Source organism: Poecilia reticulata, chromosome 5 (genome assembly GCF_904066995.2).
Source record: "Poecilia reticulata chromosome 5, P_reticulata-male-v2, whole genome shotgun sequence".
Taxonomy (NCBI): Eukaryota; Metazoa; Chordata; class Actinopteri; order Cyprinodontiformes; family Poeciliidae; genus Poecilia; species Poecilia reticulata.
The window spans coordinates 1,609,920-1,628,573 of NC_088834.1; the positions used below are offsets into that span (position 1 = coordinate 1,609,920).

General features: G+C 42.9%; 1 protein-coding gene across 3 annotated transcripts in view; it reads left to right on the forward strand.

Moving 5' to 3' along the window:
* The first annotated feature begins 5,575 nt into the window (after positions 1-5,575).
* The window catches only part of mmp24 (matrix metallopeptidase 24), a 32,584-nt gene continuing 19,505 nt past the window's right edge, over positions 5,576-18,654 (forward strand). For 2 of the 3 annotated variants that reach the window (XM_017304793.2, XM_017304794.2), the window contains exons 1-3: positions 5,576-5,993; positions 17,034-17,182; positions 18,103-18,219. In XM_017304793.2, the coding sequence (XP_017160282.1) occupies positions 5,844-5,993; positions 17,034-17,182; positions 18,103-18,219 (416 nt within the window). In that variant the 5' untranslated portion in view covers positions 5,576-5,843. The remainder of the gene's footprint in view (positions 5,994-17,033; positions 17,183-18,102; positions 18,220-18,654) is intronic. The other variant, XM_008408264.3, reaches the window with a different exon arrangement.

Genomic DNA, 18,654 nt, shown 5'->3' on the forward strand with positions numbered 1-18,654 from the left:
AATTTGCCGTGATTTGCCGTAATTTGCCGTTATTTGCCGTAATTTGCCGTGATTTGCCGACAGCTGACGTAAACTGCCTGTGTGGAGACGGGGGGAATTATTTCACATCAGTTTGAAAAGCTAATAAATAAATTCAAAAACACAAAAAAGGATATTGTAACTATAATTCAAGTTAATTTTATGAATGAACAACATAGTTCTGGTTATTATAGTTTTTCCAAACTAATTAAGGTTTTTATTTATTTCTGTGGGTCATTTCTCAGATGGGAAATGTTTGAGTGACAGAAGCAGAAGAGACGCCATCAGCTGAGGTCAGCAGAGTCCTGGTTGCCCCTAGCAACCACAGTCCGGCGCCAACCCAACCAGTTCTGGACAAAGGTAAACCCAGTGGGCGTGTCCCCCTACCTGGGAACCCTCCAGAACCAGAACCAGTAAACACCAGTTTAGATGCTCCGGCAGCATTTCCTCTCGTGCAGCTGGCCGTTATCTGCAGGATGCAGCAGCTTTCCGGCCTCCCGCCTGTTTCTGCTGCGACTTGCAGCCTCTTTGTTCTTCCAGGGATTTGCTGGCCGTTTGTCTCGGAGTGAATGGGTCGACTCCCGGGTCGACTCCCGGGTCGATGCTTGAGTCACCTCATTGTGTTGCCTTGAGTCGAGTGCACAGGTGCAGGCCTGACCTTGTCCAGATTTAGGTTCTGATATTTAAATAATCTGATGATTCAGGAAAGTTGGACTCAAGGATTCTGGGATTTGTTCGAATGGAAGGTCGACTGTGGCTAAAAGCTGATTTTGACTCATTTAAAGGGCCAGTATTATGTTTTCCAGGCACATTTTATAGCATCATCAAGTAGCAATGTTACCTTCAGTTGTTACCCAAATGCTTTAAATATCAAGTATGACATAAAAGAAATGTGAGTTGAAATTGGGCCTCTGTCTCTTTAAGAAGCTCCTGCTCTTTCTGAAGCTCCGCCTTCAGGAAGTCATCCCAACATGGCTCCTCTGTTAACACTTTAACAACGTTACTCTGAGAAGTAGCTCCTATAACGAGCCCAGCAGCTCCACCAGGTGTTTGCTAATCCTGTTTGCTAGTCTGAAGGAGCTGAGTGGGGGAGGAGCTGCACCTTGAAGGCGGGGCTAAGCCCACCCAGGTGTTTTACACAGCTGAATGGTTGCTATTGAGATTAAAGGATTTTAATCTCAGCAGAACCGCCCCTTTAAGAAATCCTGTTAGCAGAGGTTGATATTTATCTGTTGCTTTAGTTTGTATGTTGGACAAACTAAAAACCTTTTTTTGAAATTTGTATTTTTTGTTGCCTATTCATCACCTAATCTGTGTTTAAATAATCGGTTTGTAATACTTTGACCTTTCTGAATTCTGCAACCAAAAACAAAAAGTAAACAATATTAAACTAATGACTAATACAAACAGACAAACTAAAAACAAACAAACATTCATGAAGAACCTCAACTGTTCTTTAAATTTGTGGAACCTGAAAACAGAAAACCTGCAGCTGAAACTGAAACCGGGTTCTGATGGTTTCTGGTACCGGGATCAGTTCTGATTCCAGTTTCAGCCACAAGAGGAGTCATGCCGGTTTCATCCTGCAGTTTCCGTGTTTCCAAACACATTCCTGGTTTTCCGGGATGATTCCTCGGCTTTGTTTGTTGCTCAACGGCTTTTGATCAGAGGGAATTCCTTCATACCGACGGCTTAACGCCAGAACCCGACCTGAGCTTCAGAACCACAGAGTCCAGATGGAGACTCATGTCTAAATCCAAAGAACTCTGATCAAACAATAAATACATGAAATAATCAAAGATTAAACAGATTAAACCAGGAGTTTAAGGGCTGAGAAACTACATCAAACAGACATTTTACTGTTCATTCAGTACAAATAATAAACATTTATAGTTTATATTTTAAACCCAAGTTTTAATATAGTTTTAATATGATTCAATACGTTTGATGTGAACAAACCGTTTAGTGTAAAATGCAATATTTTATGTCTTCTATTAGCCACTTATTACTTATTTAACAATGATATAAGCAAATAAGAAAAACATCTAATGAATCAGAAATATCACGGAAAACATGATTTATTCTTTACTTATCCTCATTTTAATATTAAATTATGAATATCTGTGATTTTATTCCATGTTTGTGGTCTTTTGATCTGTTTTCATTTTCTATGTTGTGGTTAATTAGTTTCTATTTTATTAAATCTATTTTAATTTCACATTAAATACTTTATATTTATTCTGATTTTAGTTTTTATGCTTGTTGTGCCTCTTCATCATCATCTTCCTCAGTTTGTTTCCTTCTGGTTTTTTCTGCAGCAGAAAACTTGGTGCTGAGTGAACAGAATCGGACCGGCGGTCGAGTTGGGACAGAAATAGAAAGCCGGGTTCCCCGCAGGGTGCGGTCCAGCAGGATTGGACCATCTGTGGTTTGGACCTTTGTTGCAGTGGAATAAAGAGATTTAATAAAGGGATCAAAGCTAATCTGGATCAGCTTCAGGCTCAAAACAGAGACGAGTCACCAGGAGAAACAGGACAGAAGGAATAAAAGGTGTGAAATTAATTATTAATCTCCAAAAAGCGACAAAAGAGAAAATCTATTTAAGTTAAAACTCTAACTAAAAACTAAGCTAAAATCCCTCCTCAAATAAAGTTTAATCCTGAATAAATTAAAGAATCCAGTCGATTTTTATTGTGTTTAAAATAAAATCTGACTCAAAAACATCTGAAAAACTTTTCAGATCTGATTTCTCCTGTTTTCTCTTAAAATGAGTCTCTTTAGACTTGATCTGCTTTTTCTTTCCGTTGCATCTCTAAACATGACGCTCAGTGAAAATGGACCGACCCGGTTCTGGTTATCTGGGCTGAGGTTCTGCTGATCTGTCTCTGTAGTTCTGCTGCTTTAGGACAAGCTGGTGACTTCTCCCCACTTCCTTCTCCTACTACTCTCCATTTAGCATTTGTTGCTGTCATTTCATATGTTAGTTTTTTGTTTTCTTTGGTGTTTTTCTCTCCATAGAAGCTACACCTGGTCAGGCATGATGCTGCCATCACCCAATCGTTCTCCCTCTCCTAATACTTTACTTTTTATTAACCCAGACAGTTCTCCTGGATCAGTTTGTCGGCTCCTCTAGTCGGTCGTAGCTGATGGCCGCTCAGACTGAGCTGGGTTCTGGTTCTGGTTCTGTTGGAGGTTTCTTCCTGTTAAAGGAGAGTTTTTCTTCTCTACTGTCGCCACATGCATGCTACGTTTGAGGAAATGTATGGAGCTAAATTGAGGCCATAAAGTTTGTTCAAAAGAAAAATAGAAATTGAAACTTAAAACCTAAGAAAATTTTCTTTTTTTTCAGTTTCAAACTTTTCCAGTTTCACAATAATTTTGCAGTTTCAATCTTTTCTTGAGTTAAATTTTTATTTATTTATCCATTTATTTATTTTTTAACATTTTGGCCCCAGCTTAGCTCCATAGAATGCTGTAAAGTCAATTTACAAGCTTAATCAATACAATCATTTGGACCAGATGGATTTTTTTCATTGAAATGACTTTGTTTTTTTTAGATTGTTGTGAATTGGCGTTATGACCTGAACTGAACTGATGGATGAGTCTGTCCTGGAACAATCTGTGCCAAATGTCAAGCAGAATCTGAGGTTGGGTGTTTTGAAACTCAAAGCTTCAGTAAAGCTCGCCTCATTAATCTTTGGTGCAGAAAACAAAGCAGCAGCGCGTCACACAGCAGCAGAACTTCCTGCCCTGCTCTTTGTGTCCGCAGCTGCTGTCCAGCCTGGATTCCTCACATCCCAGCTGCATGAATCACATCACAGCAGGTCACACCTGAGACAGGTGACCCGTCACCTAGTGAGTCAGTCCACCGGTCCGCAGCAGAGCGGGAAGACTCCACCTGCGTCAGACTGCCGCCATCTGCTGGCTTAGACCTGTAATTACACCCAGATTCTTCTGAGAGGGGAAAGAAACTCCGGACTCAGACAGGAGAATCGTTCAGACAGAACGTTCACTTTACTGATCAATAAGAGAAGATAGAAAAACTTTAATGCAGAAGAAAATCACCTGTGTGGTTCTGATCACCGTTTGGGCCGCCTGGTCGATGTTTAGTTAGATAAAAATCAATCTGAACACCAGAAAGAGTTTTAAAAATGCTCCAAAAAGTTCCTGAATAAAACTTTTAAACAATAAAGAAGCGCAGCAAGAACCCAAACCGCCAGAACCAGAACCAGCTCTGATCGGTTTGCTCTGCTGGATCAGAACAAGGCTGAACTCAGTGGAGCCGACCTGCTCGTTTCACCACAGAGACTCTTAACCCGCCTTATGTATCACCATTTCTGGTTTATAAAAAAAAATACAATAAATAAAATAACAGTGTTTAGCCTGGTGACCCGCCAGGCTTAAAATGCACAAATCAGCTGGAAAACCAACAGCAATCATCACCTGGAGGAGGAATGAAACTCAGAGCAGCTGCCTGTCCTGTCATTTAGCTCCTGTCTTTTTATGGAGGTTTGACCTGTAAGGGTCAGTAATGTGATAAATCCTTCAGAACCTGAACAGTTTGGACCTTTTTCTGGATGATGACATTAAGAGCAGAGCGGCCGCTGAGGCAGGAAATGGAGCCAATGACGGAGCGGTGGACCAGATTCTGACCGATAATCAAATCTGTGTTTCAGACGAGTCTAATGGAGCCACAGCCCACGTCACTGCAGACCGTTTCCCGTCACCTGCCTCTTCCACGGAGGAGATACGGTGCTGCATAATGGATCCGTCCCAGATGACCACTGACTGACCAGAAGGGACAGAAGGGGGCAAAAGAGACGAACTGGAGCAACCGGAGTTTCTGTTACAAAGATCCGGTTCAGAACTGGTTCAGTAAGGTGAATGTTCTGTCTGAACGATTCTCCTGACTGAGTCAGCAGCCAATCAGGCAAAAATAAAAAATAAAATAAAACCTCCATGTTAAAGCAGCCGACGTCCAGAGAGACATTTAGGAATCTGTTCAAAATCACAAATCAGTTCAGAGAATTGAATCTGTTTGGTGTCCAGAACCTTTTTAGAACAGGAATCTGTTCAGTCGGGAATCTGTTCAGTTGGGAATCTGTTCAGTCGGGAATCTGTTCAGTCAGGAATCTGTTCAGTCGGGAATCTGTTCAGTCGGGGATCTGTTCAGTCGGGAATCTGTTCAGTTGGGAATCTGTTCAGTCAGGAATCTGTTCAGTCGGGAATCTGTTCAGTCGGGAATCTGTTCAGTCGGGAATCTGTTCAGTCGGGAATCTGTTCAGTCGGGAATCTGTTCAGTCGGGAATCTGTTCAGTCGGGAATCTGTTCAGTCGGGAATCTGTTCAGAGGGCGGAAACGAGCAGAAAACCTGAACTGAAACTGAAAAACTCCATCAGAAACCAAAAAAACTTTCTGATCCAGAAAACTTGAAACTATCAGGTAATTCCGAGTCTTAATTAATTTAGACTCCTAATCAGCCAATCTGGGTGAAATGACTCTCCAGCCTCTGCAGCGCCCCCTCTGCCGAAGAGGCGCTCCTGCAACAACATCCATCACCTTCCTCCTCCTCCTCCTCCACCTCCTCCTCCTCACTGGTACCCAGAGCGACAAACCTCAGTGCATCAGTGTTTGATTGTAGCCCGAGTCGTGCAGCTGTTCCGCTGCTCCTGAACTGGTGAACCGAACCGAACCGAACCGGGCCAACGCGCCGGGATGGACCCCGAGCTGGAGCCGCGTTTCCTGCTGTGAGGAGCGGAGCAGGAGCCTGGAAAGCCCCGGAGCGAAGCGGAGGAGGTGGCGGGGGGGATCCGGGGGACAGAGCCATGGCGACTGGCGGCGGCGGAGGCGGCGGCGGCGGGGCGGCGCGCAGGCGGAGAGCCGGGATCCCCGGGCTCTGCTGGAAGACCTGCTGCTTCCCGCTCCTGCTCTGCGTGGTGTCGGTGTGCGGGGAGGAGAAGACCTTCATAGTGGAGGTAAGAGGAGGTTTTCTGAAAGCAGAGAACAACAACTGAACTGATCCGGACTCAGAATCGGTTCAGTGCTTTGTTTTCTGACGCTCCAGCGTCAGTAACACCGTCACTAACTAACAGCTTAATTGCTCATTAAGCCTGATTGTTTCCGCCTGTTTGGCAGCTTTAATAAGTCCTTCAGAACCTCTGCTCCCCCCTCCCCCGCCTGCTGCTGCTGCTGCTGCTCTACATTCAGACACATGTTGACCAGGAACAGGCAGGTTAAAGTGAAGCTCCAGTCCAAATATAGCCTCTCCTCCATAATTCATGGATCTGCTCTGAGTCGGGGTGAATGGGGGAAACTGATGGAGATGTTGGTGATCTGGATCGCTGCTGCTGCTGCTGCTGTTTTCCTGTTTTGTTGCTGGAGATGCTTTGATTGAGACAAAGAGAGCGCCCGTGGCAGCGTGGAGTGGAACAAAGGAGGAGATGTTTTCTCCACAGCAGTGTGAGACCAGAGGAGGCGGACAGACTCAGCTCCACCGTGAAAACATCACAAAGTTAGAGAGGCAGCAAACTGTGGAGGGAAAAACTCCTGAGGGATGCTGGAGCAGAAAATCCAAGTCCATCCTGTGCGTGTGTGTGTGTGTGTGTGTGTGTGTGTGTGTGTGTGTGTGTGTGTGTGTGTGTGTGTGTGTGTGTGTGTGTGTGTGGAGGGGTCCCATAAGGGTCTCATCTGGGCTGGAGAGTGGGCCCAGTTATATGGAGGGAATTAAATAGAGACTCTGCTCTCCAATGGGTCAGACTGTTTTCCGGTAGACTCGGTTCAAAACTGCATCATTTGTTCCATTTTCAGCTGCCGTGGCTCAGTTTCTCACTGCTGTGAGTCAAACGACACCATTAAATAAATGTTCCCCTGACCTGTGGGGGCGCTGCACCAAGAAACACTGAAGGAAACAACTGAACACCGAGCGCAACTTCTTTCACCAAATGGAGACAAAAATGTAGCGTCAGAAAGAGGATGCACCGATTTATCGGTGGGGATTTTGTTAATTTAAGTAGATCGGTTGATACGTAGGTGAAGCCGATCTTTTCCCCGATCTTATTTACGTTACGTCTTCTGCTCTCCCATTAGAGGTTTGACTGACAGACTCACCCACCAGGTCATGTCTGCACTTTAGCAGTTATCAGTAGTTACGCCACTGTTACCAGCTCAGCCACTTTCTTGCTATATTTAGCAACATTTCAGACAAAAAAAAAAAATTGGAATCGTAAGGTCAGGCTTTTTAAAGATCAGTAATTGGCGATCTGACAGGAAACAACAATCAGCTTAGCGGTTGGAGGATTTCTCTTTAGTTTTTGGATGAAGACCACGAGTCACTTTCCCAGTTAGCACTAGGCTAACATGTTGGTTTCACTTCCTGCTTTTGGAGCGGTCTCCGGTCCGCTTGGTGTTCACATTCAAATCGAACCAGAGTTCACTTGAACTGAACCCAGACCGAGGTCTGGGCGAACGGAGTTTATTTTCTGGTTCAGCTTCGCATTCACAGCTCCCCAAACAAACTGGACTTTCTAGGCAAACACATTAAAACGGACTGAACAGGGAAACCAACCTTAAATCAGCACCACGTTCCACTGACTGGCATTTTAAAGCTCTTCCCTTTGTGTCCTGTTGCAGCTGCAGGAACGATGCAGAAACGAAACGCTCCTGGGTTCCAGCTCTTTAACTCATCCGGTCATATTTTCAATGTTTGTTTTTCTGTTTGCACAACCTTTCCAAATATTCCTCTCTGGGTTTCGTTAGTCAAAGTCCTACGTACTGCAGTGGAGGCTGTTTACTCATAATATAGATCTATTTAAACCAGATTCTGAGTTTGCACTGATCTCCATTCCTGTCCTAATTTTAGCCTCTTTCTGGGAACTGTGAGGTTTTAATTTATTTCAGACTCAAACACTTAATTCTGCCTGACTATAAACTTTACTAATCTTATTTGAGTTTTATTTGTTCTATTTTATCTCAACTTCATCTAGTTTAATCCATCCATCCATTTTCTTACACCCTAGTGAGGGGTGCTGGTGCAAACATTTCAGGTGAGAGGTCACCTGGACAGGTGACCAGTCTGTCACAGGGCAACACAGAGACAGACAGGACACACAACCATGCACACACACTCACACTCACACACACACACACACACACACTCACACTCACACACACACACACACACACACACACACACACACACACACACACCTAGGGAGAATTTAGAGAAACCAGTTAACCTGACAGTCATGTTTTTGGACTGTGGGAGGAAACCGGAGTACCTGGGGAAAACCCACCATGCACAGGGAGAACATGGAGACTCCATGCAGAAAGACCGAGGCCGGGAATCGAACCCAGGACCTTCTTGCTGCAAGGCAACAGCTCTACCAACTGCGCCACTGTGCAGCCCCATCTAGTTTAATATTTATCGTATATTAATTTATTATTGCATAGCTTGATTTTACTCCATTTGTTTTAGCTTTTTTTTTTTTTTTAGCTTTCCTTAGTTGATCTTTGCTCAGTTTAACTGAGTTTAGTTTAGTCTGTTACTTGGCTGCTTGCACTAATTTAGCTTAGATTGTTATTTAGGCTTAACTTATTTGAACCTTATTTATTTCAGCTCAGTTTAGATCAGATTTACTGATCTTAGCTTCTCTAAGTTTGCAGCAGCTTCACTTAATTTAAGGCTTAGCGTAGCTTCATTTCAATCAATCAATCAAATGTTATTTGTATAGCACATTCCAGCAGCAAGGCATTTCAAAGTGCTTTACATAATTAAAATTAAAACAGCATGTGACGGTGAATAAACAGTCATTTGGGGTTTCTTTGCTCAGATTAGCTTTTCTTGTTTAACTTGGGCCTGTATGATCTTAGTTTAGCTTCTCTTCTCTTAGCTTAGCTTAGCTTAGCTTAGCTTAGCACAGTGCAGGTTCCTGTTCCTTCGGGTCGTCGTTCCTCAAGGCCCGGTATCCTGTACGTTCTGGTTCTCTCCAGTAACAACCTCCTCAGCATGTCAATGTTCTGCTTGGGCCTCTAATGAGCCATCATTTGATGCAGGTGTGTAAAACCAGGGAGAGACTAAAACATGCAGGATGCCGGGCCTCCAGAACCGACTTTGGACTTCCCTGATCTGGAGGATTTTATTAATGACTGCTGCAGGGCTAACATGCTACGGGAAACATCCTGTCCCGTGTTTCTGTGAGGGTGACGTGGCAATAGAAAACGATGCCCAGCTGCAGATTTCTGCTCCATAATGGAGGTAATGGGCTGAAAGTGTGTCTGAGCCCTACGAGCCGGTGTCAGGCGGGTTTCCTCCCTCCCAGGAGGGGAGGCTTCTGGGAAAGATGATGGTTGTAAACACAGCATTAGAGCTGAGAATGGGTTGGAAGTGGGCTGCTGCTGCTGCTGCTGCTGCTGCTGCTGCTGCTTGGTGGGTGGGTGGGTGTGAATTCACGGCCACTTCCAGTCAGCTCTGTCCTGATTAGTCATTGTTGGAGATAAATACACACATTTGTAACGTTTTCAGATTGACAGCCTTGTTGTCGCTCTTCCTCTCTCCAGCCATTGTCTTCGTCACGCCCACACTTGCTTCGCTTTGCTGCTCGCTCGGTGAAGCCGCAGCTGGAACTAACAGGAGCTGTCACTGCGGGTTTGATGATGGTTTTGTTCTGTCTGAAACCAGCCGAACCCGGACCGAGGAGACGGTTGCTATGGAAACATGAGTAAGCGTCTGTAGAGCCATTAAAACGTCACATCCGATGTTTTCAACTAACGATTCAGTTCCCAGCAGCAGAGTTTGTGTAGCGGTCCACAAAACCAGCTTTTATATTCCATTCCCCCTTATAGGCAAGCTAAATATGTAGCTATGAGTTAAACATTAACCTAAATATTTAGTTAGCAAGATAAATATTGACCTAGTTTACTAAATATTTAGGGCTGAGCTAAATGCTTGGTTTGGAAAATAAATATTTAATTTCAAAATTAAATGTTTAGTTGAGTATATAACTAAACATTTGGTGTGTCATTATTTACATTAACAGGATTTTCATCAACGAGATTTTGATTTGCTACACCTCCGTCTTAGCTTGCAGATAAAAGCGATGCTAGCTAAGCTAATGTTGCTAGTAAAGATCACTGATGTTTTTCTATGTATTATACAGAGGTGGGTAGAGAACTCAAACACTGTAACTGAGTAATAGTTGTAATGTACTTATGTTGTTTATCAGTTAGATTGGAACGAAGTGAGAGCTAGTTTTAAGTTTGTGGCTTGTTTCTTGTTGACATAGCAACTGCCTACCAAGATGGCTGTCTGTTTAAGACACATCGTTCTCATGTGTCGTCACATGAGAACGATGTATTGAGCTGAAAAGGAAATCAAATGTTGAGGTAAATGCTAATCCGAACTCTTCAAAGAGTTATTGTAGATGGTGACGGCTGTTGGCAGGAAAGATCTCCTGTAGCAGTTGTTATTTAAATTGTTTGAGTCAATTTAAATCAGACTCAAACAAATGGATGGTCAGAGTTGTCCATAGTTTTCTTGATTTTATGTAAAATAGAGGTTCCACAGAACAGAACCAGGCTTCATTACCAGTTTGTTGAGCCTTTTTAGGTTCCAGGACAGCTGGCTAGGACTTTTCTTCACCGCTAGCGCTAGCTAGCTCAGGTTTACAACCCGGAGAGGGAGGGGCGTGCTGATTGATGGGAGATCTCCAGACTCATCGAGTCTGAGAGCAGCAACCGCATGTTGGATTCCTGCATTTGATTTTGGGCTGAAATTATAATTTTATTCTTCACAGAACCTCAAATTAGACTCAAACACACACACACACACACACACACACACACACACACACACACACACACACACACACACACACACACACACACACACACACACACACACACACACACACACGGTTCTGACCTGCCGCCAAAACACACAGATACATTACTAGCAGCAGATACTCTGCACACAATCTGCAACTGTTATCAATTAATTAGATTTCTGCGATCAGTGTTCTTAGTCCTGAAGCTGCAGAGACGTAGCCAGAGAGGGAAGCATGATGATTCAGGAGGAATCCTGAAGGACAACAGGACAACAACAGGACAGGAGGACAACAGGACAGGAGGACAACAACAGGACAGGAGGACAACAACAGGACAGCAGGAAAAGAACAGGACAGCAGGACAACAGGACAGAGGGACAACAACAGGACAGCAGGACAACAGGACAGGGGGACAACAGGACAGCAGGAAAAGAACAGGACAGCAGGACAACAGGACAGAGGGACAACAACAGGACAGCAGGACAACAACAGGACAGCAGGACAACAGGACAGGGGGACAACAACAGGACAGGAGGACAACAACAGGACAGGGGTACAACAACAGGACAGCAGGACAACAACAGGACAGGAGGACAACAACAGGACAGCAGGACAACAGGACAGGGGGACAACAACAGGACAGCAGGACAACAACAGGACAGCAGGACAACAGGACAGGGGGACAACAACAGGACAGGAGGACAACAACAGGACAGGGGACAACAACAGGACAGCAGGACAACAACAGGACAGGAGGACAACAACAGGACAGCAGGACAACAGGACAGGGGGACAACAACAGGACAGCAGGACAACAACAGGACAGGGGGACAACAACAGGACAGCAGGACAACAACAGGACAGGAGGACAACAACAGGACAGCAGGACAACAGGACAGGGGGACAACAACAGGACAGGAGGACAACAACAGGACAGGAGGACAACAACAGGACAGGGGGACAACAACAGGACAGGAGGACAACAACAGGACAGGGGGACAACAACAGGACAGGAGGACAACAACAGGACAGCAGGACAACAGGACAGGGGGACAACAACAGGACAGGAGGACAACAACAGGACAGGGGGACAACAACAGGACAGGAGGACAACAACAGGACAGCAGGACAACAACAGGACAGGAGGACAACAACAGGTCAGGAGGACAACAACAGGACAGGAGGACAACAACAGGACAGGAGGACAACAACAGGTCAGGAGGACAACAACAGGTCAGGAGGACAACAACAGGACAGGAGGACAACAACAGGACAGCAGGACAACAGGACAGCAGGACAACAACAGGACAGGGGGACAACAACGGGACAGGAGGACAACAACAGGACAGGAGGACAACAACAGGACAGGGGGACAACAACAGGTCAGGAGGACAACAACAGGACAGGAGGACAACAACAGGACAGGAGGACAACAACAGGTCAGGAGGACAACAACAGGACAGGAGGACAACAACAGGACAGGAGGACAACAACAGGACAGCAGGACAACAGGACAGCAGGACAACAACAGGACAGGGGGACAACAACGGGACAGGAGGACAACAGGACAGGGGGACGACAGGAGGACAACAACAGGACAGGAGGACAACAACAGGTCAGGAGGACAACATCAGGGCAGGAGGACAACAACAGGACAGGTGGACAACAGGACAGGAGGACAACAACAGGTTTCAGGACAAACTCTTTAACGACTCGGAGTGAAAATGTCACTTTTCAAAAAGCGACTCTTGTAAACATCAGAAACATTAGCACTAACATGCTAACTACAAAGAAAATACTAGAGAAATGGACGCATCAGTCCTCAGAGAAGACGGCCAGGTTTCACATCAGAACTGGACCGGGACGAGTCTGCTGGACCCAGAGGGGCAGAGAACCAAAAACTGAAGTTAGAGATTTATTTAGGTTATTCAGGAAAAATGTCAGGAAAAATAAATGGTGATAAGTTTCATCTTGTTTTTCATACATTCACAAAAATCACAATTCAAACTAAATATTTGATTCACAAGCTAAATATCTAGTCAACTAGACATTTAGCTTGTGAATTAAATATTTAGTTCCAAAGTTAACATTTAATTTCCAAACTAAATATTTATTTTCCAAATTAAATATTAAGCCTGGTAGCTAAATGTTTAGCTAGCATCCTACACCCCATCTAAATATCTAAATATTTAGGTTGTAACAATAAAATCACACTAAATATTTAGTTAGGAGCTAAATATTTAGCTTTCTAATTTAATATTTTTAAGGTTTTCCCTTTACTGTAAACCACATTATTTTTTTTTAGATTTTATTTTCTATTTTTGTGTGAATTTACTTGCTTTTATTGCTGCTGTGCGGCAATAAAGGAACTTCTATTTCTGAAAACAAATACAGTAAAATATCTGTTGTCCTATTTTATTTTATTTTGATGGATATATGTTTTACATGTAGGAAAAAAATATTTATTAAAAATAATACATTTTTGCTCATAATACAAATGTTTCAAGCGCATTTGCAGGAAATGTGTTCATATTTAGCTTTATTTTAATTAGTTTCAGCTTTAAATGGCTGTTGTTCACATTAATCTGACCTGGACACTGAAAGGTCGTTTTGAGGTGGATCCACTAGAGGAAAGGTTTTAATGCGGCGCCGCTGCATGTGCAGCAGATAACATTTATCTCCGCGGCGGCGTGGAGCGGAGTGCAGATCTGAGCACAGCTCTAATTATAAACGAACGGCAGGCGGAGGAGCAGCGAGCTCCTGAGAGCAGCGCAGGAGGATTAGGTCTGATCGGAGCGGCTGCAGGAACCAGGAACCATTTCACACCAACATGGACATTTAATCATGAAGCTGCTGCGGATCCTCCGGCTGTTTGTCTCACATCTTATCCAAACTACTAATTAAAACAGAAAAATACAAAACAAACACTTTTCCGTTGTTGGGTTCAGCAGCAGGATGTGGTGAGATCTAACTTCCTGTTCACAGAGAAGCCAAAATAAAGAACCATGAAGGGAAAGATGAATGCTGGCCGTTGGCCCCAGTGAGTCCAGTTTAGACGTCACTGGATGTTGAACTGGTTTAAATTGTCTGCCAGGAATAATCTGAAGATGCTCTGATGCAGACCTGAGGTTGGCTTCAACGCTCTGCTCCTGCTCTGATGTTCTGATTCATGGCCGTTTAAAGGAAACATCCCAGAAACACTTGGATGATGGAAACGTTCAGATGTTCCTGATGAGTTCTGGATGAAACGGATGATCCTGATTTCTCTGCAGCTGAGCTGAGAATGAGGCCTGGATGATCAACTGAAGCTTGATGTAGCGGATTCTCACTTTACAAACATCCTGAGAAACTCTGGTTCGCTCCTGATTTAGATTAATCATTTATTAATCATTTATTAATCATTTATTAATCTTTATTAATCATTTATTAATCTTTATTAATCATTTATTAATCTAAATCAGACTCAAACACTTAATTCTGCCGAACTTTAAGGTTCGGATTAATTTAGCTTCATTTGTTAATCCTATATTATTTGAGTTTTATTTTTCAGACATCTTGACCTAATTTAACATTTTAGTGTATATTAATTTATTATTGCTTAGTTTAGCCTGAGCTTTAGGTTTCCTTTGGTGACTTAGCTTAGCTTAGTTTATATTATTTTAGTTTATTTGAACCTTATTTGTTTTGTCTGGATAAGATTTGCTGATCTAAGTTTAGCTTAGCGTCGCGTATATCTGATCTTAGATTAGCATAATTGAGCTTGTCTGATGTTAGCTTATCTGAATGTATAGATCTAGTAAATCAATATTCATCATCATCATCAGGTGTGTTGGTCCAGAACAGCAGCATCCAGATGTGAGCCAGCTGTGCTCCTTATTAAAGCCATGCAATAAACACGTCATATGATCCAGTTTAACAAAATGTAAAGTTTGTTCTCATGATGCCTTTATGACCTTTTATTTTTGTGTTTTTATGATATGAAGCACTTTGAACTGCCTTGTTGCTGAAATAACAAATAAACTGATTGACTGAAAGGAGGAAGATCCACTTCAGAGCTCCTGCTCTGATTTGCTCATCGGTTCTGGTTCTGCCTGGTTCTGAAGGGATTCTGTGTCTCTGATTAATAAAGTGGGCAAACTGTTTGCCATAAAGGCCTGAGAGAGCCGGTTCTGGAGGTTCTCATTGAGACGGTGAGCTGATCGTGTCCTCCGTGACCCGGTCCGTCTGACTGGGAGAACTCTGCTTCATCCAGACTGATTAATCGGATCTCGTCTGATCCCTGGAAGACAAAGTGCAGAAGTCCTGACAGGAAGTGTTGTCGGCGGCGGCCCGAGGATCAGCCCTGGGGGGGGAAACCTGGGCAGCAGGCCGGCGCGGCAGCAGATCAGCTCCATTAATCAGCCGCCACTCGGCTGTTTTCTGTCCTGATTGCTGCGATCGGATCGGGTTTTCCAGCTCGTCGCTCTGCTCTCCTGCTGCCTCATTCAGAAACAGAAAATCATTTCCCACATTTTAAGACCTGGTCTCATCCAGAACCAGGCCGAAACGATAACAAAGGTTGCCGGACGATAAATCGCCCCAGAAGTTATCGGGATAAACGATAATAGTTTGAGACGGTGACGGCACCTAACACTTTCTCACAGACCAATAAACTTTACATTCTGATTAACATTTAACACTGGAAGACATTTTTAATGTCCAAAAGAAATAAAACAGCAGAAACAGCAAATAAAATGAATTATGAAGCCTCTGTAAAAATAAACTTTTATCTGAAACTTTTATCATCCAGTTTAAGAGAAATCCAATAAATTCTGCAAATGGACATTACTAAGCTTGTTTTAATTTATCCTGCAGCATTACCATTCTTTGAAAACCATTAAATCTGATTTAATTCCACATCTGGAAGTGAAACAGACCAGAGTTGTTTTGTGATCTTTTGGTGAAAATATCAGAATCAGCTGTTAAAAAGTGCCGTTTGTGTCGCAACCAGCTGCTGTTGGATCCATCAGATTAAAGTGATTTAGGTTTTTTTCTCAGTTATTTGTGGGTTTAATCAGGTCAGAGACATAAATGTGATTAAAGCAAAGTTTAAAATCTGTTCATTAAAGCTCGTTTGCTGCTGCGCTAATGTGAGCCACAGATTTATTTCATCTGCGCGCTGCTGAATGTTTTCTTTCATTAAACGTTCCTATAAACATGATTATAGCAGCAGAGATGCTGAAGATAAAAAAAAAACCTGATGAAACATTAATAACACGAGTTTCATCAGGGAGAAATTAATGATAAAAACTTTTGAAAATGCTGACAGTTTGTCTCAACAATGAGTTATGTAGAAATACTTGCATGTTTTTGACTTCTACTAAAATTACCACAAAATGTAAGTAAAATATTTAGATGTTTTCTCTCTTTGCAGTTTTTATTTATACAGATTATTCCCATATTTTTAGCTGCAGGATGTTTACATCTATATTTGCAGAGTTACGACCCCATCATAAACTTTTTCTGTTTAAAGTAAAACTGTTAGGTTTTTTTTAGCTGTGATAATAAACGTCGGGCTCGCCTCGTGTTGCTCGGTGCTGGAAACCTGAGGATGTTACTGGTTGGAAGTGAGGAAGAAAACAGGAAGACGCTCCATAACTGGAGCTATCTGTGGATTTAGGATCGATTTGTGGATCCATGAGAATCAGATTTACTCAGAAGGAAAAACTCTTCAGTCGGTTTCTGATCCGAGTTTCTGCAGCAGGAAGAAGATTTTATTGAGGTTTATGGAGATCATAAGATATTAGTTTCTGTGTTCAATTAGAAACATTTTGATAAACCTGCTTGTTTCTCTTCAGACCAGGAAAGTTTAGACTGCTTGTTTCTGTCTCCGTCTGCATGGAGCTCATCATTAAAGGGGCATTTTGTGTTTTCCAGCCACATAGTGACATTTTTTATCCACATCAAGTACAAATGTTACCTTCACTTGTTATAAAAATGCTGCATATATAAAATATGACTTTGAAATGTGACTTTGTATTTACCGCCGTTTGGGCCTCTGTCTCTTTAAAAACGTGTTTGGGTTTTTCCAAACATGTTTCTGTCCATCATGGTCCAACTTGTCTGCTTGCTGGACGTCCCTTCACGTCTCTGGCTTTCTGATGGTTCGTAGTTGACCTTTGAACCCTTTCCCCTCCTTCCTGTCGTGTCTCCCAGACGTGGCTGAAGAACTACGGCTACCTGCTGCCTCATGACGTCAGGACGTCGGACCTGCGGCAGGAGAAGGCCATGCAGTCCGCCGTGGCGGCCATGCAGCGTTTCTACGGGATCCCGGTGACGGGAGTCCTGGACGAAACGACCGTAGAGTGAGTCACGCTGCGTTTCCATGACAAATGGGATCAAATCTCTGTCTATATTCCGCTAATGTAAAAGAATAAAATAAAATTCGCAATTGCGTTTTTTCCATTAAATAAGAAATTAGATAAAAGTGATGCGTGAATGAGAGAATTAATTAAAAATCATGGCAGAGACGGCTGTAAATGTGAAATATATTCATAATTCAACCAATCAGATTCAACTTTTTATGAACTGTGATGCTCAGCGGGCTCTGGTGGAGCCAAATAAAATAAAAATAAAAAAAGCTACAAACCACGAAGAAGACTACTTCCTGTCCTCTTCTTCGTGATTTGTAGCTTTTTTTTTTTTGCACAATGTGCAGCTGGCTCTACGGAGCCCCTAAGGGGTCATGGAGAAAAAAAAAAGGAAATAAATCCCGACTTATTATCTCGAGATCCCGACTTTCGAGATAATAACTCGGGATTTCTTTCCTTTTTTTCTCTCTCTCCATGTCCCCTTAGGGGCTCCGTAGATCCAGCTGCACATTGTGCAAAATAAAATTAAAATAAAATAAAAGCTACAAATCACGAAGAAGAGGACAGGAAGTAGTCTTCTTCGTGGTTTCCGCCAGTAGCAACATGCTGATGTTGATCATGTGACTCGTGACGCCTGAAGATGTATCTTATCCCTGTGCAAAAAACTTTTTATTGAAAATCTTTTTTTGTTGTTTTTGTTTTGTTTTAATTGGCGTGTTTCCATTAAGTGAATTTATTTTTGTAATTTAAGTTTGCGCAGTTCTGTGGTTCCTGAAAGCAGCTACTGATTGTTGCCAGATTTTACTGAAATATTCCTGAAAGCAGCTGCTGATTGTTGCCAGATTTGACTGAAATATTCCGTCCTGTCGTCATTTCCCGTCCCGCGCTGAGCCAAAGCTGCTCCTTGTGTCCAGGTGGATGCGGCGGCCTCGCTGCGGCGTCCCCGACCATCCTCACACCAGCCGGCGCCAGAGGAACAAGCGCTACGCGCTGACGGGGCAGAAATGGAGGGAGAAGAGGATCACCTACAGGTGGCGCAATAAGCAATCAATCAATTCATCCATGATCCATTAAAACGAGTTCAATCATTGAAAAATGTAAAAACTGGAAGACAAAAGTCTTCAGTCTGGTGCTTTGGCCTCAACTAAACATTTTATTGAAAAACAATCTTGTTTACAGAGACTTCATAATTCATTTAATTTGTTGTTTTATTTATTTAAAATGTCTTCCAGCTCCAGTATTAAAAGTTCATTTGAATTTAAGAGAATGTTTTAATAATTTATGGTCTCAAAACAACATTGTTTATCACGATTTATCGTCCAGCAAAATTAGTTATTGTGACAACAACAGTAACAATTCATTATTGTTATTGTGCTGTTAACCAGAGTGTCCCACGGTACCCTGAATGCACCATTCTCTCTGCTGCTGGTTCTCTTCAGAGGCCCTAAAGCAGATTAGGAAACTCC